This window comes from Schistocerca serialis, chromosome 1, assembly GCF_023864345.2.
Source record: "Schistocerca serialis cubense isolate TAMUIC-IGC-003099 chromosome 1, iqSchSeri2.2, whole genome shotgun sequence".
Lineage (NCBI taxonomy): Eukaryota > Metazoa > Arthropoda > Insecta > Orthoptera > Acrididae > Schistocerca > Schistocerca serialis.
The window spans coordinates 1,010,261,438-1,010,287,710 of NC_064638.1; the positions used below are offsets into that span (position 1 = coordinate 1,010,261,438).

The 26,273-nt window shown below is 41.4% G+C and overlaps 1 protein-coding gene across 1 annotated transcript in view; it reads left to right on the forward strand.

The window, feature by feature from the left end:
* The window catches only part of LOC126413343 (delta-1-pyrroline-5-carboxylate synthase), a 204,982-nt gene that overhangs the window by 161,672 nt on the left and 17,037 nt on the right, over positions 1-26,273 (forward strand). The window contains exons 13-14 of the mRNA XM_050083259.1: positions 5,242-5,428; positions 21,858-21,953. Coding sequence (XP_049939216.1) covers positions 5,242-5,428; positions 21,858-21,953 — 283 coding nt within the window. The remainder of the gene's footprint in view (positions 1-5,241; positions 5,429-21,857; positions 21,954-26,273) is intronic.

Below are 26,273 nucleotides of genomic sequence, written 5' to 3' on the forward strand. Positions count from 1 at the left end.
GAGAGTTCTAATGGTAAACTGTCTTTCATTTAATGCTTTAGAAAATAAGCAAGTGCTAGAACGTTATGTCTATCTTTGACGTAGCCTACATGTAGTGCATAATCTCGTACCTAGAACTCTGCCCTTCGTAAAATCTACAGAGCATCAATACAAAAACCTCTAACTTCACAATTTTTATTGTTCAATATCTCTGTAGCTAAGACTCTCTAAAAGCAGCAAGATTCGAGAAATTGAGATTTTTTTTTATGCCGAGATAGTAACGTCGTTAGTTCTTCCGTCCCTAGTTATTTTGGACTAACTCTGCGGAATTCCATCAAGAGAGACGTTATGACACAATGCATAAAGAAGCAATACAAATATCTTTGGCAGTGCAGATGAAGTTGAAATAGTTCAGTATGCATTGTACTGTCGCTTTTCTCTGCGAAAGCAATTACCCGCGCTAATTAATTTGTGAAAACGGTTTGCTTATTGCCTCATCTCGTAAGCAATTCAACCCTCGTTTGCTTCAGCAGCTTGAAGAGAACGTTTCTGGCGGCTCTTTGTGCAAGATTATAGCCTTAAAATGTATTACAGTAACTCATCTCTCATTCTGCAGCTTGATTTCATTTATTCTCCTCTTCATGAGTGTCTCTGCGATCTAAGGCAATGGGCCGACTTACTGTCTGCTCATCTGAATTCAAAAATTTATCTCCACAATATAAACGTTTACATGAATAATTCCAATGTTTTAGTGAGTATGACTGTGTGACGAAAAAAATGGAATATTTGTAATTGTGGTAGCATGGACAATATTAATCAACAGAACAGCGCAGTAATTAGAATCTCCGAGACCTTCGACAATATAAATGCGTTAGCCACACGTTTCAACAAAATAACCAAACGGGGGCATCAGAAAAGCCAAATATACCTTTTTACTGGTGTCTCCCTAGTACCACACAAATGCAACTGATGAAATATGCAGCGTGCAGTTTGAATGACACAGATTTGAACTTTAGGAATAACTTCTGATATAATAATGGAAACCCTACTGTAGCTATTACACAACACAGACTTAGTGCAAAGGTTGAAACTAACTCTTTAATTTTTTTAAGCATTGACCAACAGAATTTTCAATGACAACTACAACTCAAACTTAACCCCTTCATTTATTACCTACAATATACAAGCCCAACGCAATCTGTCTGCTATACATTGACAACATGACTTCCAATAATTAACACAAAAACTAGCCCTGAATTGCAAAAAATTCTAACAATAACACAAATCCAAAAAATATGAAATTAAAGAAATATTAAACTACCTCCGACTCTGTTAATTACCTAAACTCATTTCAGTTACGAATCCCGATAGTGGACACCCCATTCTATTTCATAAGTCACTTACCTCACAAAAAATCTTCACAACACGAACTACAGCAATTACAGTAAGTACCAACAACAGCCAGCTAAAGAAAAAATTCTAACTACTATAGACTATGACTACTAGGAGGCATATGGATAGCAAAAGGAAGATTTTGTTAAAGAGCAAACAATGTATTTAGAAAGTTTTGCCTTACTTATGTGACATCCAGTTCCAAAAATTATATAGTTGTCAATAGTTCTACTACCCAAACATTATCATACCCTTCCTTGAGTCTTTTCTTATAAGAAATTTCACGTCATTTTACAATTCATGTCCTACCAACACAGAGTCTCCACTAAGAAAAACATCCTATATACTTCTCTATTCACTCGCTAACTGCTAGTCCGTCCAACCACAGAATCTCTTGCCGTAGGTGCAGAGCGCTGTCAGCCATATTAACACACTCCACAGCGATGCAAACATACAGACAGGCTACTTACAAGGTTAAAGAAGCGTACTTTACAAAATACATCTTATCACATAAAGTCCAGAGATCTCGTGCTTCATTATTATTGTTTGTGTTATTGAGGTGTAACCTTACTACCTCATGAAGTAGGTGACCCCAGTTCGAATCCTACCTCAGGCAGGTTTCAAATTGTCAAATGTGTAGTAACTGTGTGATCTAAAAACTGTATTAAAATACTGTATTCCAACACTAGGGAGGAAACACACAACACACAACTGTTAAAGGGAGCTACACAGAGTGTAAAACATCCACTTGAAATTAGTCCTTTTACTTTTTGTGTCCTTTGGCCTGAAGGCCATACAGCCATCCAGCCATAAATTGAAAACAGCTTGCGATAAAGCAACTAAAATTGACAAAAGTCACTGTCAAAACATTGCGTGTCCTGTTGCATATTGGTATAAAAATACGACTAGCCAAATACACAGCATGCAGTTTGAATTGGAGACTGCTGAACTTCATGAACATCTTTGAGATTACTGATACAGTACACATGAAAAGAAACTAAAATAGTAAATGGGAAAACAGCTGTACTGAATTCGTTTCCACAAACAAGGGACACATAAAATGAACATGTGATTAACTTATGGTTAATTTAGTACTGGAAGCTACAGTAGAGGGCCTAATTTTTAAGGATTTTAAGTGGATGGAATATGTGGTACATGTTGTCGACTTTGTTGGTTGTAAAAATGTCCAGGTGGAAAGGACAGACAAGATTACAACGATTTGATGGCAGGAAAATCTGACTGAAAGACTCATTTCTTGAACAGAAGTGAGAAATATGTTCACCCAAAAAAAGAAAAATTCATTATTTGTTGTTGACTTATATTAACAACATACTTTTTAAATGCATATTGATGTGTAAGTTTGATTCAGAGCACGCAATACCTATGCACTTCCAATCGCGTGTACTGTCAGTGGAGTGGTACTTTATGACCATCGCAAATAAAATTAAAATTAAAATTTCGTTAATTGTTGTTGACTTTTACGCACAGAATATTATTTAATCAGATACTGATGTGTTAGTAAGGTCCTGAACCTGAAAATATTGAATATGACATTCCAAGGGGAAATGACATCTGTTCCTAAGACTTAAATTTTTGGGTTAAGTTTAATCTAAAAATTTAAAACGTTTATGGAATCTTGGAGAGAAATTCATTGAAACAAAATACACTTCTTCAACATTTCAAAATATAAAATAACTGACTAGATTACAATATTGTCAAAAGGTGGACGTAAAGCCCCCCCCCCCCCCTCCTCCTCTCGCACCTGCCTTAGTATTGCGGAAGTTAATTAAAAAATGTTCCAGTTTACACACACACACATCAAATTTTCGTACTAACTTAGTGAAGAGCGAGTACATACTGGCGTACTAACGCAAGTAGATTGAGCAGAAAGTATTTGTATGTGACAAGCAATTTAAGAAATTAAATTTTCAGACCATAAAAATTGTTGAAAAATCTTGATTTGTCATTAGAGACGTGTGTCACTGTATTAAAACTCAGTCTGTTCTTATGATTCACCTTTCAACATATTTACTAGTGTATGTCGGCTACTTTCTTGCATTCTGTAATTTTGAGGCAGTTAATGGTTAACGTTGATCTAGGTATTTACAATCATGATTGGACACATGTCCCGAAATTAATAACGGTTTTTAATGTCTGAGAACGACCTGCAGTTCGAACTAGTGTGATAGTTACAATAAAATGACAAACAACTATAATATGAAATCATTGTTTTTTAAAAAATAAATTAAAATCTCTGAATCATTGCGTCCTTAAAATAAATATTAGTTAACAGAATCAAGTATACTCAGTCTGAGATGTAATTACGTAATTTGCATTCTGGATGTAGTGAAGACCCTATAGTAATAGTGGGTATCAGTATCAGACGTTATTAATATCAATCTAAACGTTGACGATTTACCACATTACGAGAAAGATAGAAGCGAAACAGTCGTTAAGATTTAAAAAGTATTGACTGTAGCATTTTTGTAACACTTATATGAAAGCTGCATCCCAGCTTCTGACCCAACTTTTCTGGCATGAGATTTCTACGTTTCATGTGGCTTCTAAATCACTCCTAGGAGGTAATAACAGTAATTATATCATAAATGAACTCAAACGATACTTACACCGTAATTGAGTCTTGTGTTTTATACGACAGTAAGTGAAATTTATGATGGACATTTACTTTATAAACGTCCTTCTTTCCGAAACGCCACATTTTTTGAATTATTTTACGGCTATTGCAAAAGTTTTGCTAATACTGTGTAGGCTTAAAACAACTAATTTACCACGATAAACTACGTGGCAGTTTTAATTTATGCACAACATTTCCAGAAAACGTCACTTTGCCTGCTCTACTGTTGTAGCAAATTATCACTTCATTGAACACAGAAGCACCACTTTCAGATTGTGTACGTTTCCTCTGTTGACGGATATAAAGGATCTAGAAAGACAGGTTCATGTCGGGAAGGGTGTAGCATGACACGCAGTGTGTAAACATATCAAATATTTTAAGAGACCAATGCGTTTCCAAGGTTAATTTTCCACCTCCCACACGTTGACTATCCGTGTATCATTTCACGTTGACGAAATACAGCTTGTTAGTCGACGCAGTATCAATCCGTTTTTTAACATTACGGAAAGAGTAGAGTGTTTGCTGCCGTGTTACATTGACGTGTTAATGGTTAAACTGCAGTATTAGTCCGAGGGGAAGGAAAGTTGGCAAGGGATGGGGTAGCGCCTTTATCGAATAATGAAAGAACTACTTTACAGTCGTGGTATATGAACAAGATGGAATTTTTTGGCGTAAGATGAAAGATGCAAATACCTTTGATTTGCAGTGAGACGTTTTTAAAAGTTGTACGCGGTACGGCATCTTTTTTTTCGTAATATACAGCGATTTTCGCAGTTGAGTCCCATTTTCGAAATCTGTACCTGATATCGTAGTTAAAATTCAATTGCATATTCCACTCTATGCCATGTCCTGCACAATTACATTTCATTATGGCGATGCGTATATTCATTCTGGTAACATCATGATGTCGTTCAAAGATGACAATCTCTCGCTGGTTTCGTCCTGCCATGTAGTTAGACAACACCCCCATTTTGATAGTTGCTGTCTCCAGCTTGTGGTATTTTTTGAAATCATTTTTAGCGTAGAGTATGGCACATTTTTTGATTTCAAATAATTCATATACTTCTTGTCTACTGTTTAGTGTCATGTGTACGATATTGGTGAATGTGTACATTTTATAATCGCTTTCGGACTAATGCAAAAATTTTACCGATGCCCAGTAAACAGCATTTTCTCCATATCGTTTGTACTTGTTCCTTCATCTACGTAATGCAGCGTTCTCTGGCTGCCCGCAGGTGAACATCTACGCGGGCCCCAACCTGAGCAAACAACTGACGTTTGGTCCGCCGCCAGCAAAGTCTCTCCGCACCGAGTACAGCGCCCTCGAGTGCACTGTGGAGTCCGTGCCCAACATGCAGGCGGCCATAGACCACATACACACCTACGGCAGCTCGCACACCGACGTCATCGTCACGGAGAACCGTAAGTACTGTTGTCGTGCTCCGGCAAATATGGTCGGCAACCAGTGCCGACGTCGGCGAGGACGCCGTATTGTGGCTGCCCGAGTTAGTTCCGAGTTCCTGACACCGCCCTCTCTCGGCACACAGTTCCTATATTAAGTTTGAAGGCCTGGCCACCCCTGCTCCATGTATTCTCAACTACTGACGCTTTGTGCACATTTCCATGCTGCTCTCTAAAACTGCTCCGAACTGCCGAATAGATGCTTCGCAAAAAAGTTACGCGACTTACGAATATCAAACCAGTATCACGCCGAACCGAAAGAAAGCTGCCAACGATAAACAAGTGCTCTGATAGCTCCTCTAGCAGCTAGTGTGCTAACTAGTTTTAAATGTCGCATCTGTGGTGGCGTCTTTTCCTTCTTCTCCCGGTCCATGGTTAGGCCTTAAACCCTGTTCCTGTCTCTCTGTCTTCCTCCGCCTTCCCACACTTCTTCTTACAACACAATTGAATTCCATCGCTTGTCTAGGGATTCTCTGGGGTGAGGTACACAATATATGCTTTTCCAATCCTGCTTTTTTCGCATTACTTCCTCAATTATTGAGTATAACGACTATTTCTCCATTTATTGCTTTGTCTTATCTTGTGGAGGTTTTCACTGACCTCAGTAACAGCAGGCCTAAGGAACTTCATCTCCATGTTTAATGTTCTGTTAGTCCTTTTGATATTTATAACGTACAACAGAACCAACGTGAGCCACAGCATGGCACAGTTCTCATTCTTTTTTTTTTATGATTGTCAGATATGAAAACGGTGTTAACCATACAGTTTGTTTGTAGGAAAGATCGGTACAGCAATATCACGTACTTGTCTGAAAGACTGTATGAAAGTAAGAGACTGTCCTCTAGATTCTTTTTACTTCCAAATTCTCCAGGAAACTTGTAAAACTCAAAAACAAAATAAATGAATCCAGAAGCTATCTGAAAGGAACTACAATATTGTTATTGGCATACCAATTGTTATACTTCTTTATTCTGATTTACATGAAATAATAAATTCATAATTCTATTCTTTCTTTAGTTTAGTTTTATCCAGTACATTGCATTGCAAGAAAAATTATTAGCATAATTCACATGTAAACTCTGTAGAAAAGAAGTACAGCTATCAAATATCATATGAATAATTTAGTAGCTTAACTACAAAAAATAGTATTTAATTAAGAGTATATTCATTGACACCTTAAGTACTTTAAAAGACGACACCTCAGATTTTCAGTGATATATTTGTGGTACTAAAGGTGCCATGTGGAATGTAGTGTTTATTACTTAATCTGGCATTTTATCTTGTGTCCATTTGATCAACGAGCAATCATGAGAGAAGACAAAAAAATGGTTCAAATGGCTCTGAGCACTATGGGACTTAACATCTATGGTCATCAGTCCCCTAGAACTTAGAACTACTTAAACCTAACTAACCTAAGGACATCACACAACACCCAGTCATCACGAGGCAGAGAAAATCCCTGACTCCGCCGGGAATCGGACCCGGGAACCCGGGCGCGGGAAGCGAGAACGCTACCACACGACCACAAGCTGCGGACGTGAGACAAGACACTTAACAATTTAAAGAATTCTAAACAAATTTGTGTGGTAACGATTGCATACTTGGAAAAGTTATGAAAGTTATTATTTATCATTTTCTAATATATCAGGGCCTTATATTTCTTCCCGATTGCTTTTATTAATTCACTCAAACGGAGGACTTCGCACTTCACTGCGCTCACTTCAGTCATGATGTGAGTGTTCAAAATGGTTCAAATGGCTCTGAGCACTATGCGACTTAACTTCTGAAGTCATCAGTCGCCTAGAACTTAGAACTAATTAAACGTAACTAACCTAAGGACATCACACACATCCATGCCCGAGGCAGGATTCGAACCTGCGACCTTAGCGGTCTCGGGGTTCCAAACTGTAGCGCTTAGAACCGCACGGCCACTCCGGCCGGCGATGTGAGTGTTGATGAAAGAAAGTTCCTGTAATGGAAGAGTGCGTACAAACGCCTGTGCGATTACGTGTAAAATCTCCTGGAACCAGCGCTCGGTTTACCTGTACCTGCAGCCACACGGAAAGTGCGAACGCCCACGCTCGTAGACTGCGTAGCCAATTGAGACGACAAATATGGAAAAACTCCGTCTCCTGTGGGTCAGCTGATGCAGTGGCGATGGTCTGAAGCTTGTTTGCTTCCTGCTACGGTAGATATGCACCAGCCGCTCCGCTGCAAGTAACAAACACATTACGTCGCGTTTCAGTCTCCACTAGTGATATTAGGTACAGTGTCATAAAGACATCACTTTATTCTAATCATTGATAAACGAAACACTGTAACTACTTGAAAGTGTGCAAAATTCCTCTGTCCAAAACAAACTCTTCTGAAAACACTACAGTTCACTACCGATCGCATATCAGACGTTGTCCCTCGCATTGCTATATACTGGTTGACCCATTCATCTATGCAACCTCAGATAACTTTTTGTCTTGAAACTGTGTAAAAAATGTATCAAATAAATGTTGTTTAGCTAGGGAGACAATAAGCATCATGATTGAATTTCTTATAACTTTGTTCGTTAAGAAGATATGAACAGCAATGTAAGGGTGTGAAAAAATATTGAAGTGCTACCATGAGCAGTTAGTTAAAGCCTTGAACTGTCATGCTTTCCATGAAATATGAACCTTTATTCCCCAGAGACAATTGGAAGCGCTACCTGTTCACAAATATTTAGCATAACTGTCAGACATACACCCTTGCGTTGTCTGGCCGCAACTGAAATGAATTTTACCTATTGAGTAATAAGTAATGATACATCAGTAAGGTGTTCAGAAATTGAATAGTGCAGTTGCTTTCGCTTTATAGCTACAGGCGCTGCAGCTGAGGATTTTCCCTCAAATATGCAACCATTGTAACTAATATTGCAATAGAAAGTGCCTTAGCATTTTATATTTCATAATATATCTCACTGATATCCGAGGTCACTCTTCAGTACATTTAGGAAACAGCGGTCGCCCTTAACATAAGCCGATGTCCTGCTTTTCACCATCTGAAATCTAAGTTCATGCAAAAAAAAAATATTTATTGCTAGCGAATCACAACTGCAAAATGTAATCAGTTCCGTTTGCTGTCTGTGGCATCTTAGAATGTTTCCTGCCCCATTCGGCTTCAGTAAGAGTGCCCAACATTGTGGCGAGTCAGTGTGTTGTCGCTCGAAGTAAACATAATAAATTTAGTGGCTTGAATGGAGTCAAATGACTGAAAGAAGAAGTTATGAAGATAACTGTGCATTGTTCGCTTCTTGGAATGAATAACGAAAAGACATGCTCGCAACACACTGCTTCCTGCAACACAATAACTCATTTACGTTTCGGTAGTGGATGACATTTTTGAATCTTTAACACTAAGGGTTGAAAACATAATCTTTGCTCCTACAGTCAGCTTCCATTGACCAAAAAGTGATCGCACGTATGTGATTCCGTTTCGTCACTAGAAGCCACATCCTTCACGGCCTGAGCGAAGTATATCGTATGTTAACTATGCAGAACTTTTGAATATATTTCCGAAATAAAGTATACGTTTTCCTAATAGTAATACTAATTGAGCATATCTTATCCGATTTCTTCAACGTCACAGAAATTCCGATCCAGCTGAGGTCAACACCAGACAAATCCAATTTTCCTTCAAATCATACACAACAACACTCGACAAAAAACAGTACCAGAATGGTGAATGCAAGTTGGAGTACCTCGTTGTCCGAAAACCGCAAAGATTTCTCATTGGTTGATGCCCAAACCCGACCTCCGAAGACGCCAAATACCTCGTCAAACACACGAAGAGGTGGCTGAAAGAGCTTATTTCAACTAATCGAAGCTGGCTATCGCAGAAACACGCAAAACATCCTAGAGATAATGTTGTGATTTAAAAATAGCAAAAATATGGTGGACGAAAAATGAAATTCAAAATGAATAGGCAACTTTCACAGTAAGTCTTTTTTTATACCAGCCTATATTTTTTTAATTGATAGCCCACATTTTACCTCGTGGCTTCCCCAAAACGTAGCACAATGTACTATCACGTAAAGTGACGTTATGTCAAACGTAACACAAATTTGAGTTTGACTCTTCTGTACTAGCACACTGTGCAGGCGCCTGGGATGAAGTAATTCGTCCACTTGCTGTAGATGACAGTCAACACATGGAAACACAAGGGAAATGCGCACTGATCGCTTAGTCAACTGATCATTCAGCCAGACATTTTCAATCGCAGGTTTCTGTGAGTACAATTATTTAGTAAAACAAAGAGAAGGTAGAAATGCAGCTGAACTGTAATTGCAATAATGTTCTCTTATTTGCAATACAAGTGCATATAGCTCAGTACTTTTAAACGATATGTTGTGTACAATAAAGGTAAACCTAGCTTAAAAGTTGCATCATCATTACTTTACTTTTACTGTTGTCGAAGGTAGGTGTAATGCTATTCATGCAGAGGCTGCAGAGAGCTATATACTAACAAGAACCGACCTTCCCAACACAAGATTCCTTGTCTTGTTTTGACTCAGGTGACGGGATATTGCAGCCCAACGTCACACAATCGTCGTAGAAATCGCACAAACGAACCTGCAGAAGTTACCGTCATTACTTCTGTTTCAATGAATCCACACGTGAGCGCATTACAGCTTGGACAGAAAATTGTCATTCCTAAAACCACTGTATATCACACTCCAGCACTCACCGTTTCCTTCCTTGCACGAAGAATTGCATGGGAATGGTTTCCAGAATCGTGTGCTGTTCATCAGTAAGTATAGCAGAAAATCCTCACCACCCAGAACTTCTTATACGGTGTTCTTTTTACTGCTGAGTTTCTCTTCTCAAAAGAAGGACATGTAGATACAAAGAACACGCCTTATTAATCCAGCAAAACCCACGACAGTTTAGACAAGTGGAACACCAGCTTCAATGGAAAGTTAATTTCTGGTAGTATATGCTAGGTATCATAATTATGGTTCCATATTTCATCGATAGTAACCTCAAAGGCAGAATATACTAACTTTCTCCTACGAATTCTTCCTCGTCTTGTGGGTGAAGTACTGCTAAGCACCCTAACGCTTATGTGGTACCAAAATTCGGATAACCTTCACATAATGTCTTGCTAACATGTCCTGTTCTGAAACGAAGTTATCCTGCCAGATGGTTTGATAGTGAACCTACAACAGGTTGGCCTGCTCGGTGTCCTGATTTAACGGCTCTGAGGTTTCTTCTTTGAGGATGCATAAAAGACGTTACCTATCACGATATTCCAAGAACTCCAACGACATGCATGAATTTATTGTTTGCTAAGTAATACACTACAGCAGGCATCACTGGAAGCAGCGAGGAGTTTTTTCATTAACGGTAGGATCGGGGCATCGCTGTCAATGATCATAGCTGTCAATGGTCAACACTTACAACATTTTTAAATGTTCTATTCCTTTCTTTGCGCGCAGCACTACCAAATGGTATTAAAGATCCATTTTCTGTTTTTTAATTGAATTAAGTGGTGTGTTTAATTAAACGTGATACGTTTTTGAATAGGTCTTCGGTCGCTATTTGGAAAAGACATACTACTGTTCATACCTCTGTAACGAACAAAGTTATAAGAAGGACAGTCATGCTGGTTGATGTCTCCCTGGTAGCTAAATAAAACTATTTTTTATTTTGTTTATGGGCAAAAAGATGCGTTGGGCTGTAAGATTAATGCGACACCCTCGATAGAAGCCAAGGTCACTTTCTGTTGCAATGGATTTTCAGTAATAGATTCTATCTTATATATTAATATGGTCACTTTCTTTACATTCGTTGGTGTTGGAATCAAGGGGCATCATTAAGCAAAGTATTGTTAAGACCATTAGTGTCACTAAACGAAGCACCCTCCTAACCGTCGCCAGTAATTCAATGTTCGTTCTGCGTTGTATTCTGCATTTGTTACTCCAGTCAAAAGGAATGTCTGACATAAAAGTTCCGTTACCAACTTATCAACTAAATTGCATGACACAACTCCAACTATAATCTGAAGCAATTTCTTTGGGCTAATCGGAACACAGTAAAGGTTCAGATGTTTATTTTCACCTACGGTACAGGGTAATTAAAAAATCCATGAAACATCTCAAAAACTGCTAAAAGTAAATGACTAAATATAACGTAACAAATGAAGCAATAAATAAAAGAAAAACTATCAAATTATTTTTTTAATGTGGTACCACCATAGTTTATGAAAGCGGCGGCGAATCAGCAGAGGAAGTATTTTGTGGGCTATAATTTGCTCATAGCCAATCGGTCGTTTGTTCGCACCGTGGACAATGAATGAAGAGGGTGGAACTTGGTGCCGGGAAACTGTTTATGCCTCTTGTATAACACAAAAGGGTCTGATGAGCCATTTTTTACTGTTGGGACGTAAACTGGTCAGTAACAATATTCACATGATGCCACCAGTCTACAATATCATACTAAAGCGGTACAGAAATTCGAGGAAGATGGTTGTTTGTTCGATGCAAGACGTTCGCGATGACTTGGCGTGTCAGAGAAAACGTTTGACCATGTGAGGAATGTAATGTTGTGAAGTTGCACGAACTCTACGAATTCAAGTAGGGTACAACTGAACATCCCTGAGCCAACAGTGTGGAAAATACTTCGTAAGGGATGAAGACTGAAGCCATACAAAGTGACTCCCCTGGAGTATAAACACGTGTTACTATTGATGGTGAGCCACCCACCAGATGCGTACTTTAAGCTCGGCAGACCCTTTTGTGTTATTCAAGAGGCATAAACAGTTTCCCGGCACCAAGTTCCACCCTCTCCATACATTGTTCACGGTGTGGACAAACATACGGAAACACTTAAATACAACACATAACCATGCCTAATACAGTGAGGAACACTAGTTGTCCGCAGCTCGTGGTCGTGCGGTAGCGTTCTCGCTTCCCGCGCCCGCGTTCCCGGGTCCGATTCCCGGCGGAGTCAGGGATTTTCTCTGACTCGTGATGACTGAGTGTTGTATGATGTCCTTAGGTTAGTTAGGTTTAAGTAGTTCTAAGTTCTAGGGGACTGATGACCATAGGTGTTAAGTCCCATAGTGCTCAGAGCCATTTGAACCATTTTGAACACTAGTTTTCAGTCGTCTCGGTATGAATAAGTACAGATTCTTCATGGTTTTTAATGGAATCTTATCCATCCTTCCTGCAAAATAGTGGGAAGTTTAGGTAACGATGATGGAAGTGGATAACAGTCTCGGACGCTTCTCTCCGAAGTAGATCTCAGATTCTCGATAATTCTGAGATCTCGTCACTGTGATGGCCGAGAGAGATGCTACAATTCATTCTCGTGCTCTCAAAACCAGGAAAATGAGAACTGTGCAAACAGGGGCCCTGTATGTAGTCTTGCAACACAGCGTCACCACGGAGGAACGAACCTTGTACCACTAGATGCACCTGACTAGCCAGAATGGTCACATAATCCTTGGTAGTAATGCGTCCTTGTAAAGTATTCATGGAAACCAAGGAATAAGACGATATGGCTGTCCAAATCATCACCGAACACCCGCCATGTTTCAATCTTGGGACGTTATCTCGGCCAGAAGTGAGAAGTAGTGTGAGACAAAACTCATAGCTCCGAAAGGTATTTTTCTTCTGCGCCGTAGTCTCAGCTCTCCTGTTACGGGCATTTCATCACTGATGAGTAGCTTTGGAAATCTAGCTCTCCCTGCAATGTCCTGCTTCTGTAGCTACCTTCGTGTTGTTTTGGTGCTTACAGGGTTCGCGAGTGCGACATTCATTTTCGTCACACTCCCCTTCAATAACCGTCTGTCACGATCACCCAACACACACTTTCTTCCGCGTTACGACTTAGCGATGATGCATTTCCTCTTGCCCTGTATGCGGTATAAATTATTCGATACGATACTCCCTGATACACAAGACACTTTGGTTACCTTGGTTACGGAAGCTCCCATCATACGAGCACCAACAATTTGCCCCCATTCGACTTCACGTAGCTCCGACATAATGCACTCAAAACTACACAGGACTCAGCTGTGAGCACGACTGACAGTAGCAACGTATTGAGGACATCGTAAACGTTCTGTTCGTGGTCAAATACAACAGAACAGCCTGCAGGCTTCGGTAGCATTTGCATTTATGTTCCAGCAGAAATTTTTGGCGGCGTTCTATTTGTCCAACTCCTGTACAACACAAACTTGTTACCGCACTACGTACACATCCATTAAAATCACTTTCTCTCAAAAGATGCAAACCACAACGGAGTGGGCCATTGACTGCGGTGGAAGAAATGTGACTGAACCTGCCCCTTGTCGTTGGCTGGCCATCTGAAGCAACCTCCCATCTGTGAACTTGTACGCCAATGGTTGCCGGAACCAGGTGGACTAGCATATGCACCTACCTTGAACTATCATCACCACAAATCATTCACAGCTCGCTCCTTCGTCCAGTGTCTTCGGTAGTTTTCCAGAATGGCCACCAACCTCCAACAGACCCACAATAAACTCTCTCTAAAATTCTTTTAATTCAGTCTTGTGATCATCGACCCGCCCTGGCTTGCTCACTACGTCTTTTAATCCAGTATGGTGCTGAAAACACTCGTCTTCAGCAAGTGAAATGCAGTTTCTGTGGGCTCAAGACTTTAAAACTCTGTACCATTCATGCCCAGCACGGCACTTTGAATGATCACCTTTTCTGCCCTTCATAAGTGCTCGATGTAACTACCGTCTACTCCAGGTCGTTATAGAGATAATCATTCTTCAGCTTTCAGTTCTGTTCATTCCCTGCGCGTTGCGTTATATGTTTGTCAAATGTAAAGTGATATTTAAATAAAACAAACCGTTCATAGCCTTGGTCACGTTTCTCCTAACATCCAACATCAGATTTATAAGAGGAAAATACGATTAAACAAATTTCAGAATCTTTGCAACATGTGCTTGTTAGATAAAAATTAATTACTCATTAAAGATTTGTCATCGCAGCTGCCTCAAGCGCCAAGATTTGTAACTATTGCGCATTATACAAGTAACTGTTAACGATTTCCTTACCTCTTTGTTGCTCCAGTATAGAATAAGAAACACACTCGGTTTTTCGTTTGTATGTAATATGTTACTGTTCTTGTTTCACAATTTCTAAAATTCTTACCTCTTTATCCCTTCTTATAAATCTGATGGAGGCTGTAAAGCCTAGACCTATTATGTGTTTAATTAACTAAAAATGTAACCAAGACTGTGAATTCCACGATTTATTACGTTATCAAGATCATCAGTCTCTTCTAAAGTCAAGACGACATCGTTTCATATAGAGATATCGTGGGTTACTATATACACATACACCGTCTGTCCCAAAAGTTCCTAGAATGATTTTATTCCTGGCTTATAAGCGACATCAGCGCGGTAACTACGGTAGCAGCTTTGATACCAACAGAGAACAGCTAACTTACACTCGATCGGTCAGATGCGAGCACGCGGTGTTAAGTAGTGAACGACTTTGAGTTGTAGTGTGCCAGCGCTATTGTGTCACAAATTTGCAATGGAGTAATGTATCTAAATCAAGTGTTCTACACGTTCATCCAGAATGTTTCGAAGAAGAGCAAAGTGTGCGCAAAGTTTGAACCTCGCAATTTGACTCTTGAACAAAAAAACGAGGCATGGACACCCGCTGCAAACAGACTGTAATTCAGTATACGCACAGTTCCTAGGTAAAATCATCACGGGTAACGAGACTTGGTGTTATCAAAAAAACACTACTAAAAATCGACAAAGTGCAGAAATTCACATGAAGAGTAAAGGCGTTGACAACGTAACTGACATTTAAGCCAATGTCAAGTGTGAGTTGAACAACATCCCGAAGAAGTATTTTTATGACCATTTCATATAGTGAACGTGCTAAGCGTTGTACTGAAGAGAGGGGGACGAAGTAGAACACCTGAAGCATTAAAGCCATCATCTTAACTTTTCTCTACTTTTTATTAATCCTGTCTCTAAACTTTTAGCGACCAGTGATAAATATAAAATGATCGACGTCCTATCCTGGAAATTACGTCAACAGTCAACACACTTTGTAAAACGTGACCTTGTATCAGAAATGTCTACCCTGATTTAGTTCTTTTTGAATACTCTTGTATAACCGTTAACATCAGATAATGATACCCGTAATGCCGCTTTCGGATATCACAGCAGCCATCTTCAGGTATTATTAAATTCGTGACAGTGTACTGTACAGTTCAATTTTGACGCCGAATGTCTTTGCGTAAGCTGTGGTTCGTTAGTGAGGCGGTAATACGTAGCCTTATGAGTGAAACTAGTAATTGAGAATCATAATTGGGTGACTTTATCGATTAGATATGATCAGCACACTGTCTCTCGCCACACTGGCATGCTATTTATGGAGTTACTACGAAGTATTTCCCCTTCCCATTCACGTAGAGTTTTACAGAAGACTAAAAGCGTGACGATATTTCATATTCAAATTACGTGACATCGGAACTGCTGGCACCGTTATTTAGTATTAAGACTCAAAATAATAACGCGTGCGCGTTTTGAGCTGCGAAATGTATGGTAACCAGCCGACCACAGAGTTACATGGAAGCAGAAATGATAGCATGTAAACAATGAGGCAAGTGAGAGGAGAAAGAATATTCCTAGAAGTACGTATTCCTAGACACGAACGATGCCTTGCATTAGTACTCAGTTCATGCTGCCGCCTCTGTATGTATCTAACCCCTCCCCCCCCCCCCCCCCCCCCCCCCCTCTGCTACTGAAAAAGGCACAGATTCTGAAAGTACACACGGTTTTCTCAAATGCGGGCAAGAGCTGTTTGCAAATATCCGGCGGCGTGTACCTGAGACATAAATGCGGTTGAAACTCCAGCAGCTGCACCAACTATGAACATCGGACTTGCAAATGCAGAAAAACCTGTCGCCAGCGGTGCACCCGCAAACAGAACTGCATGCATTCGCTCTGAAACGGATCGGTTAGTGCAGGCTGTGTACACTGGAATTCTGCGCCTCAGGACGCAGGGGAGCGCCGCTGATGCAGCGCCGCGCTGTGAAACAATAAGGTTTTGATACGAGCGGCACCAGCTGTATGCACGTACTGGGATCTGAATTTGTATATGCTGACCCGGTTTATAAGACTGCAGCAAGTACTGTATCCATTGTGGAGTAACAAAGTCTGCACGTAAGATTGACTCTACTGATGGGTATTCAATTTCAAACCTTTTAACAATCGTTTTACGCAGGTCATTAAGCTCAATACTTCTTCACTGCATAAATAGCAGTCTGTGCACTTACTGCCCTCTTGTTCTGTATTAGTTTTCGTCACTGAACAGCTGTAATACTGCCTCGACGTAAAACGTTGTTTTGCGTATAGTTGAGGCTGTTAGTTCAAGAATTACTGTTTCTACACCCACATCTACATCCATACTCCGCAAGTCACCTGACGGTGTGTGCCGCAGGGTGCCTTGAGTACCTCTATCGGTTCTCCCTTCTATTCCAGTCCCGTATTGTTCGTGGAAAGAAGGATTGTCGGTATGCCTCTGTGTGGGCTCTAATCTCTCAGATTTTATCCTCATGGTCGCTTCGCGAGATACTGCTTGACTACTCGGTGAAGGTATGTTCTCGAAACTTCAACAAAAGCCCGTACCGAGCTACTTAGCATCTCTCCTGCAGAGTCTTCCACTGGAGTTTATCTATCATCTCCGTAACGCTTTCGCGATTACTAAATGATCCTGTAACGAAGCGTGCTGCTCTCCGTTGTATCTTCTCTATCTCTTCTATCAACCCTATCTGGTACGGACCCACACTGCTGAGCAGTATTCAAGCAGTGGGCGAACAAGCGTACTGTAACCTATTTCCTTTGTTTTCGGATTGCATTTCCTTAGGATTCTTCCAATGAATCTCAGTCTGGCATTTGCTTTACCGACGATCAACTATATATGATCATTCCACTTTAAATCACTCCTAGTGCATACTCCCAGATAATTTATGGAATTAACTGCTTCCAATTGCTGACCTACTATATTGTAGCTAAATGATAAGGGATCTTTCTTTCTATGTATTCGATGCACATTACACTTGTCTACATTGAGATTCAATTGCCATTCCCTGCACCATGCGTCAGTTCGCTGCAGATCCTCCTGCATTTCAGTACAATTTTCCATTGTTACAACCTCTCGATATACCACAGCATCATCCGCAAAAAGCCTCAGTGAACATCCGATGTTATCCACAAGGTCATTTATGTACATTGTGAATAGCAACGGTCCTACGACACTCCCCTGCGGCACAACTGAAACCGCTCTTACTTCGGAAGACTTCTCTCCATTGAGAATGACATGCTGCGTTCTATTATCTAGGAACTCTTCAATCCAATCACACAATTGGTCTGATAGTCCATATGCTCTTCCTTTGTTCATTAAACGACTGTGGGGAACTGTATCGAACGCCTTGCGGAAGTCAAGAAACACGGCATCTACCTGGGAACCCGTGTCTATGGCCCTCTGAGTCTCGTGGACGAATAGCGCGAGCTGCGTTTCACACGATCGTGTTTTTCGAAACCCATGCTAATTCCTACAGAGTAGATTTCTAGTCTCCAGAAAAGTCATTATACTCGAACATAATACGTGTTCCAAAATTCTACAACTGATCGACGTTAGAGATATAGGTCTATAGTTCTGCACATCTGTTCGACGTCCCTTCTTGAAAACGGGGATGACCTGTGCCCTTTTCCAATCCTTTGGAACGCTACGCTCTTCTAGAGACCTACGGTACACCGCTGCAAGAAGGGGGGCAAGTTCCTTCGATTACCCTGTTATCTTGTAAATACTTCTCTATTGAGCAACAATCCATACATAGTACTGCAGCAAACCTGTGCGTCCACATCTACAGATATATTATTAAGCGGCGCGTTTCGTCACAGGGTTATTTGGTAACCGTGATAGCGTTACGGAGATGTTTAACAAACTCAAGTGGCAGACTCTGCAAGAGAGGCGCTCTGCATCGCGGTGTAGCTTGCTCGCCAGGTTTCGAGAGGGTGCGTTTCTGGATGAGGTATCGAATATATTGCTTCCCCCTACTTATACCTCCCGAGGAAATCACGAATGTAAAATTAGAGAGATTAGAGAGCGCACGGAGGCTTTCAGACAGTCGTTCTTCCCGCGAACCATACGCGACTGTAACAGGAAAGGGAGGTAATGACAGTGGCACGTAAAGTGCCTTCCGCCACACACCGTTGGGTGGCTTGCGGAGTATAAATGTAGATGTAGATGTAGAAGTATTTCCAGGATTTAAGATGACCAAATACGCCCGGATAGCCGGGCAGTTAAAGCGCCCGCTTCAGGGAAGTGGAGGCACGCCTTTCCCGTTTAGAACTCGCCCAGTGCATTAACTATGATGGTCGGTGTGCCGGTCACCCTGGACGTGGTACTTTGCAGGTTTCCACATCTCGCTAGGTGAATAAGTGGCTGACACTCTCGTCCCGCGATGCACACTACGCAAACATTGGAACACATTCTCACACTTGCACAGAGAATTTACTCTAGGGGCAATCTCATTAGCTACACTGCTTTCGTTCTCGGGGGGTGAATAGGACATTGATGTCTTCTCTCCTTAAACCCCAGTTCAGCAGCAGCAGCAGCAGCAAGGTGATTGCACGAAAACTACAAGATACAAAGATAATAGGAACATATTTCTGTATAGAGCATCTCTCCAAACTTTTATATCACGTTTCAGGTACTAAATTTGGTCACCGTTTACGAAGCGGTATTCGTCAGTAAGTCAAGGAAGTCGCTCACACGAATTGCCTGGGAAGGCAGACAGCATCCTTTGGAAATTGTCATTTAGCTTGACTATCTACAGGCTCGAACTGTTGCAATGCGATATTAAGGAGCAGATGATTTGTCTACATGTTCTGACACGCCTGTGCCCCAGTGAAATTACGCCACAGCGTGTCTTACGAACCGAAATTTTGAGAGATGCTCCAACCACTGATATGTGAAACTCCTTTGCATATGTATAATGAAGCGCGGACTATCCCCATAGGTAGTGACAAATAAGCTTTGATACCTTAATGGTATGCAGAATGTATATTTCCAGTGCCCGAGATAACAAACTTATTAATGCTATCTCACACTCAAATTAAATAGACAATAGTCATGCAACTGTGCAGGATTTGGAGTGTATTTTCGATTATATCATCAGTATGGTTTTCAGTTTTCAAACGTAGAAATAATGTAGAGACAACGAGAATAATCAGTTGAGCTTCTTTCTATATCTGAAAAATCAAAACCACACTACTGATACAATCGAAAATACACTCAAAATCCTACACAGCATACCAAACGGTTTTTCTGTGAACATTCTTGAAGAATTGAAAACCTGTATAAACACGATAAAATGCCCACAAGCGAACAGGTTCGCGATTGGTAAAATAAACACTTAAAATCTTTCCGAGCGAGGTCGGATTTCTCCTATTTCATTATGATTATTATTCCTCCCTGTAGAGGTGGGCGCCAAAAAATACTTTCACGCTCTGAGAAAAAAGTTGGTGATTGAAATTTCATGATAAGTTCTGCCTCAACAAAAACGCCTTTGTTTTAACGATTGTCACCCCAAATCACTCATCATATTCGTAGGACTCTCTCCCCTATTTCGTGATATTACAGAATAAGCTGCCCATCTTAAACTTTTTCGATGTCCTCTGTCGATCCTTTCTGATGTGGATCCCAAACCACACAGCAATAATCCAGAAGAGGGCGTACAAGCGTTGTGCAGGCAGTACCTTCACTAGACCTGTCGCGTTTTTCTCAGTGTTCTGCCAATAAATCCTGGTCTTTGGCTTCCTTTACCCACAACATCATCTATGTTATCGTTCCGAGTTAAGCTGTGGTATTTAGATGAATTGAAAGCCTTTAGATTTGTGTGTTTTATCGTGTAACCGAAATTTAGCGGTTTCTTCATGTGGATGTTTCACATTTTTCAGTATTTAGTGTCAATTTCCACTCTTCGCACCATGCAAATATCTTGTCTAAATCGTTTTGCAATTTCTTTTGATCATCCTATGATTTTATAAAATGTTATGTGACAACATCATCTGCAAACGATCTAAGAGTACTATTCAGATTTTCTTCTAAGTCATCCATGTAGATCACGAACAGCAGGAGTCTTGTAACACTTCCCTGGAGAACCCCCAGATATTACTTCTGTTTTACTCGTTCACTTTCCTTCAATTGCTACTAACCGTCGTCACAATAAATGTTTTTAGTAGGTCTAATCCGATTCCTCATACACTGAAATATCTGCTCAACAGCGTGGACGTTTTCCAGACAAAAGCAACTAAATTCTCAATGTCACACCACGACACAAAGCCTCTTCGACTTTCCCATACCAACTCCGAGCATCAACTGACCAATAGTAATGGCGTACAACTTTCAAACGAGTAGGACCACATGCCCCGTCATCCGCGAACGAAAAATTTTGGTCGAGATCAAACCGACTCGACAAGGATTTAAGTTCGTCATAGTGATCATGTAAAGAGTTTCTAAAGACATTGCACCGATAAATCTAAACAGGTTAGACCAAGTTCTCATAAAGTATTGGAAACATAAACATCGCTATTCACAAAAAGACAAAATATTTAAACTCCCTTACCTAATTCTCGAAAACCATAAGCGAGATATACAATGGTGGCGGCATAATGATCTCAGACTTCTTCGAATGCAGGTTCTCCAAATTTACCCAACGTGGTTTCACGAGAATAACGTGGTCTTCATTTCGAGGATTCTCATTGCATTTATCTTATTCTTACGTATGGGTTATGTCAAACGGAAGAGCCGCTTTGAATATCCTGTCGACTCGTAGGCTATATTGTCTTGGCTGCACTTGTAGGGCAGAAAAAACGCTAAGATACAGGGTAAGAGCGATGTATGTGTAAAAATAAAGCACTGCATCAGGATAAAACAGTAAAAATAAATGATTTTCCAATTTTTATCGTTACATTGTGTTTGTGCTTTGTTGCTTATCCATTTTCCTGAACTGGTGTATACAAGAGAGTTTCATTTTTTTTTTTACTCTACGATGTATGATAAGAAATCGATATTGATCGCATATATATCTGTCTGTTGTGGCGTACTTATTACCATTCCATTTTCGACTAGGAATTGAAACATTACGCTATGAAGGGTTTAATGAAAATCAGTCCACAGCAGTTTAGAGAAGTGTTTTCTTGAGCTTTGCCAGAAAATGTTGCGTTTTAGGGCTAGCACAAGAATAAACGAGGACGGTAATGCAAAATTGTGTGCACGACAAACGGCCAGCCCTCGAAGTCTTAACCATCTGTCATAAACACCCATCTTGAACTTTCGTTCTAATGTTGACAGATAATGCCGCGGAGGAGTTCCAGAGACAGGTGGACAGTGCGTGCGTCTTCCACAACGCCAGCTCCAGGTTTGCTGACGGCTACCGCTTTGGACTCGGTGAGTATTGAATAATAAGAATAAGACTAACATTTATGCGTCCTTTGATCATTTTGTACAAATAGCTTCAAACAAGAGTTCAATACACAGAATTAGATAATGTAACAAGTACACAAATCTTTATCTCATTATATACAAAAGTAAGGAAAACATTCTACACTCCTGGAAATTGAAATAAGAACACCGTGAATTCATTGTCCCAGGAAGGGGAAACTTTATTGACACATTCCTGGGGTCAGATACATCACATGATCACACTGACAGAACCACAGGCACATAGACACAGGCAACAGAGCATGCACAATGTCGGCACTAGTACAGTGTATATCCACCTTTCGCAGCAATGCAGGCTGCTATTCTCCCATGGAGACGTTCGTAGAGATGCTGGATGTAGTCCTGTGGAACGGCTTGCCATGCCATTTCCACCTGGCGCCTCAGTTGGACCAGCGTTCGTGCTGGACGTGCAGACCGCGTGAGACGACGCTTCATCCAGTCCCAAACATGCTCAATGGGGGACAGATCCGGAGATCTTGCTGGCCAGGGTAGTTGACTTACACCTTCTAGAGCACGTTGGGTGGCACGGGATACATGCGGACGTGCATTGTCCTGTTGGAACAGCAAGTTCCCTTGCCGGTCTAGGAATGGTAGAACGATGGGTTCGATGACGGTTTGGATGTACCGTGCACTATTCAGTGTCCCCTCGACGATCACCAGTGGTGTACGGCCAGTGTAGGAGATCGCTCCCCACACCATGATGCCGGGTGTTGGCCCTGTGTGCCTCGGTCGTATGCAGTCCTGATTGTGGCGCTCACCTGCACGGCGCCAAACACGCATACGACCATCATTGGCACCAAGGCAGAAACGACTCTCATCGCTGAAGACGACACGTCTCCATTCGTCCCTCCAATCAGGCCTGACGCGACGCCACTGGAGGCGGGCTGCACGATGTTGGGGCGTGAGCGGAAGACGGCCTAACGGTGTGCGGGACCGTAGCCCAGCTTCATGGAGACGGTTGCGAATGGTCCTCGCCGATACCCCAGGAGCAACAGTGTCCCTAATTTGCTGGGAAGTGGCGGTGCGGTCCCCTACGGCACTGCGTAGGATCCTACGGTCTTGGCGTGCATCCGTGCGTCGCTGCGGTCCGGTCCCAGGTCGACGGGCACGTGCACCTTCCGCCGACCACTGGCGACAACATCGATGTACTGTGGAGACCTCACGCCCCACGTGTTGATCAATTCGGCGGTACGTCCACCCGGCCTCCCGCATGCCCACTATACGCCCTCGCTCAAAGTTCGTCAACTGCACATACGGTTCACGTCCACACTGTCGCGGCATGCTACCAGTGTTAAAGACTGCGATGGAGCTACGTATGCCACGGCAAACTGGCTGACACTGACGGCGGCGGTGCACAAATGCTGCGCAGCTAGCGCCATTCGACGGCCAACACCGCGGTTCCTGGTGTGTCCGCTGTGCCGTGCGTGTGATCATTGCTTGTACAGCCCTCTCGCAGTGTCGGGAGCAAGTATGGTGGGTCTGACACACCGGTGTCAATGTGTTCTTTTTTCCATTTCCAGGAGTGTATTTTGACCCACAACTCATCTCTTCTGGTGCTTGTCAACACACACACACACACACACACACACACACACACACACACACACACACACACACACCACACTACACTGACTATATCAGATTAGACTTAATCAGATCATAGATGATCACTCATACAGTTATTGTTGCTATTCACCAAGCTTACTTATACAGCTTTCTGGTTGCTGGGTTACCTAGAAAGATTAAAACTGAGAATCAGCAGCAGAAATATACTCTACACAAGATGCCCCAGGAGGAATTGTAATAATCAAGATTTTCAGGAACGACCTTTAAAAACAAAAAGGTCTAGTAAGCGTGGATTCTATAGTGCGTACATTAAGAGCTATGAGAACTTCTTCCGTAGAAGAGATGCGTTTCACAGTAGCGAAGTTGAACAACATATCATAGTTCTTAACATAAGCATTTTAGAGCCCTTGTTTACTAGGCTTCTTCGCTTAGAATGGTCGTTCCTGTCACATCCCCGAGTATTGGCGATTCCTCCTGGGACACCCTGTATAAAGACGTAGAAAAACAGAATACACATACTCTGTGGCAAAGTGGATGACCTGTATCATTGTGAATACTTTATACATTCCTTCGTGTTACACAAACTATTTGGTATTACGAACTTTCTCAACTCTTTTCTTTAACGTACCTAACGTTTTGATGTTCTGTAAGTTTTCTGGAGACACTTTTCTTATATAGGGCTCTCATTGTGTTCTTCGCTATGAAAATCTTTCCTACTTTTTGGGTCATTATTGTTTATGTGGCTGTTTAACGCTCAAAATTCTCTATACGATTTACGGTAACACACACATTTGCATACAGTAGCAAGCTAAATCATTATGGCCACTGCCCACCGCGAGATCCACTGCTTCCTAGAGTTATTGCGGGCACACAGCGCCGTCAGAAAATTATGTAAGCGGAACAGGGACGAATGGGGAATCATTCTAGCAACAACGAGGGCTCGCCGGGGTGGCCGAGCGGTTCTAGGCGCTACAGTCTGGAACCTCGCGACCGCTACGGTCGCAGGTTCCAATCCTGCATTGGGCGTGGATGTGTGTGATGTCCTTAGGTTAGTTAGATTTAAGCATTTCTGTGTCCTAGGGGACTGATGACCTCAGAAGTTAAGTCCCATAGTGCTCAGAGCCATTTGAACCATTTTGAACAACAGAGGCCGCAGATGGGGAAATCCACTAATGAAAGTAACTTTGACAAAGGGCAGATTGTAATGGCTCGGCGCCTGGGAACTAGCATTTCGGAAATGACAAAAATAGTCGAGTGATCGCGTGCTGTACATCTATGGAAAGTCAAGATAGGCAGCGATCTGTCGCACATCTGACAACAGAGTACAGTTCTGGTGCAGATATGTTTCGGAGTGCGTCGTTCAGCGCACAGGGGGATCCATAACACACGGTCCTAAGAGTTTACATTTTGACCGATAGAAATGCGTGGGACGGTGGAACAATCGAAACGTGTGACCTGGTTGGATGAATCACGTTTCTTGTTACACTAGGTCGACGTTCGTTTCCGGATACGCCGTGATCCAGGCGAAAGACTGTTCGAAGAAAGCAGGGAGGTCGCAGACGTTCACCGGAACTACCATGGGACCCGTGGTAGTAATGGAAGGTACCATGGCAGCTGGGTACTACGTGAACCTTACTGCGGACCGCCTGCATCCCATCATGCTTGATGTCTTGTCTGACAACGATGATATATGTCAGGCATAGAGACTGACCGCTTCATAAAGTCGGAATCGTGGCACAGTAGCTTAAGGGGCTTTATACTGAGCTCACGTTGATGTCTTGTCAAGTATACGCCAGATTTATCTTCAGATCCTTAATAAGAGAAATATGTTTTCAGCAGCTACTCTCAGTTTCCGAAAAATCGTTGTCTGTTTCATCATATTTTTCAGATCCATTTTGTTAGTGCTGGTTCAGTTATGTAAGAAACCGTTAATGGAGGTTTTTCTAGTTTTCTTCGTATATTATGTGGTAGCTGCGCCCATTACGTCCATCCTATGAGTATTAGGATTCTGTAATTAGGCATGTATTTATTATAAACTTGATTAGCGCCCACTGCTTTGCTCGCGTAGACTGTATATCCTGCAGAGATTTTTTCTGTTTTTATTTAATCGAATTTTTATGTTGTTCGCAAATTGCGACACCTTCTAAGCTTTTCACGCTATTTAAGGCCATATAAGCATGGTCTTTTCCGAATGTATTTGTGACCAAGAAGTGGTTCTCGTAGCTGGAGTCCAAATTTTTTGTTAATTATGCCTTTTGCGTTCATTTGCAGATATTTCCACAGTAAATTTCATCCCCTAACAAATGCTTCTTTGTATCTAACCGAGAAGTAAAATTCCAATTTTCATAAATGTAGCTTTAAAATTTTATTAATGTAATGAAATATTTTCTTAAGAATTTTCATGCCCTATTTCACTTCCTTGGGGGTTAAATTTCCAGAAACGGTGAAACACATACGTTTTTTATTTCTAACCGAGAAGTCAAACACCAGTTGTCGTAGATGTAGTCTTAAAAATTTCTTAGTACTTCTTTAGTAACTACTTACTTTCAAAAAAACTTTCAACCACTATTTTAGCCCCTTAGTGGTTGAATTAGTTCTTATTTTCTGACTGAGAAACCAAATACCAGTTTTCGTAGGTCTAGCTTCAAAATTTCCTTAATAGCGACATACTTTCAAAAACCCTTTCATTCCCACCTCCCC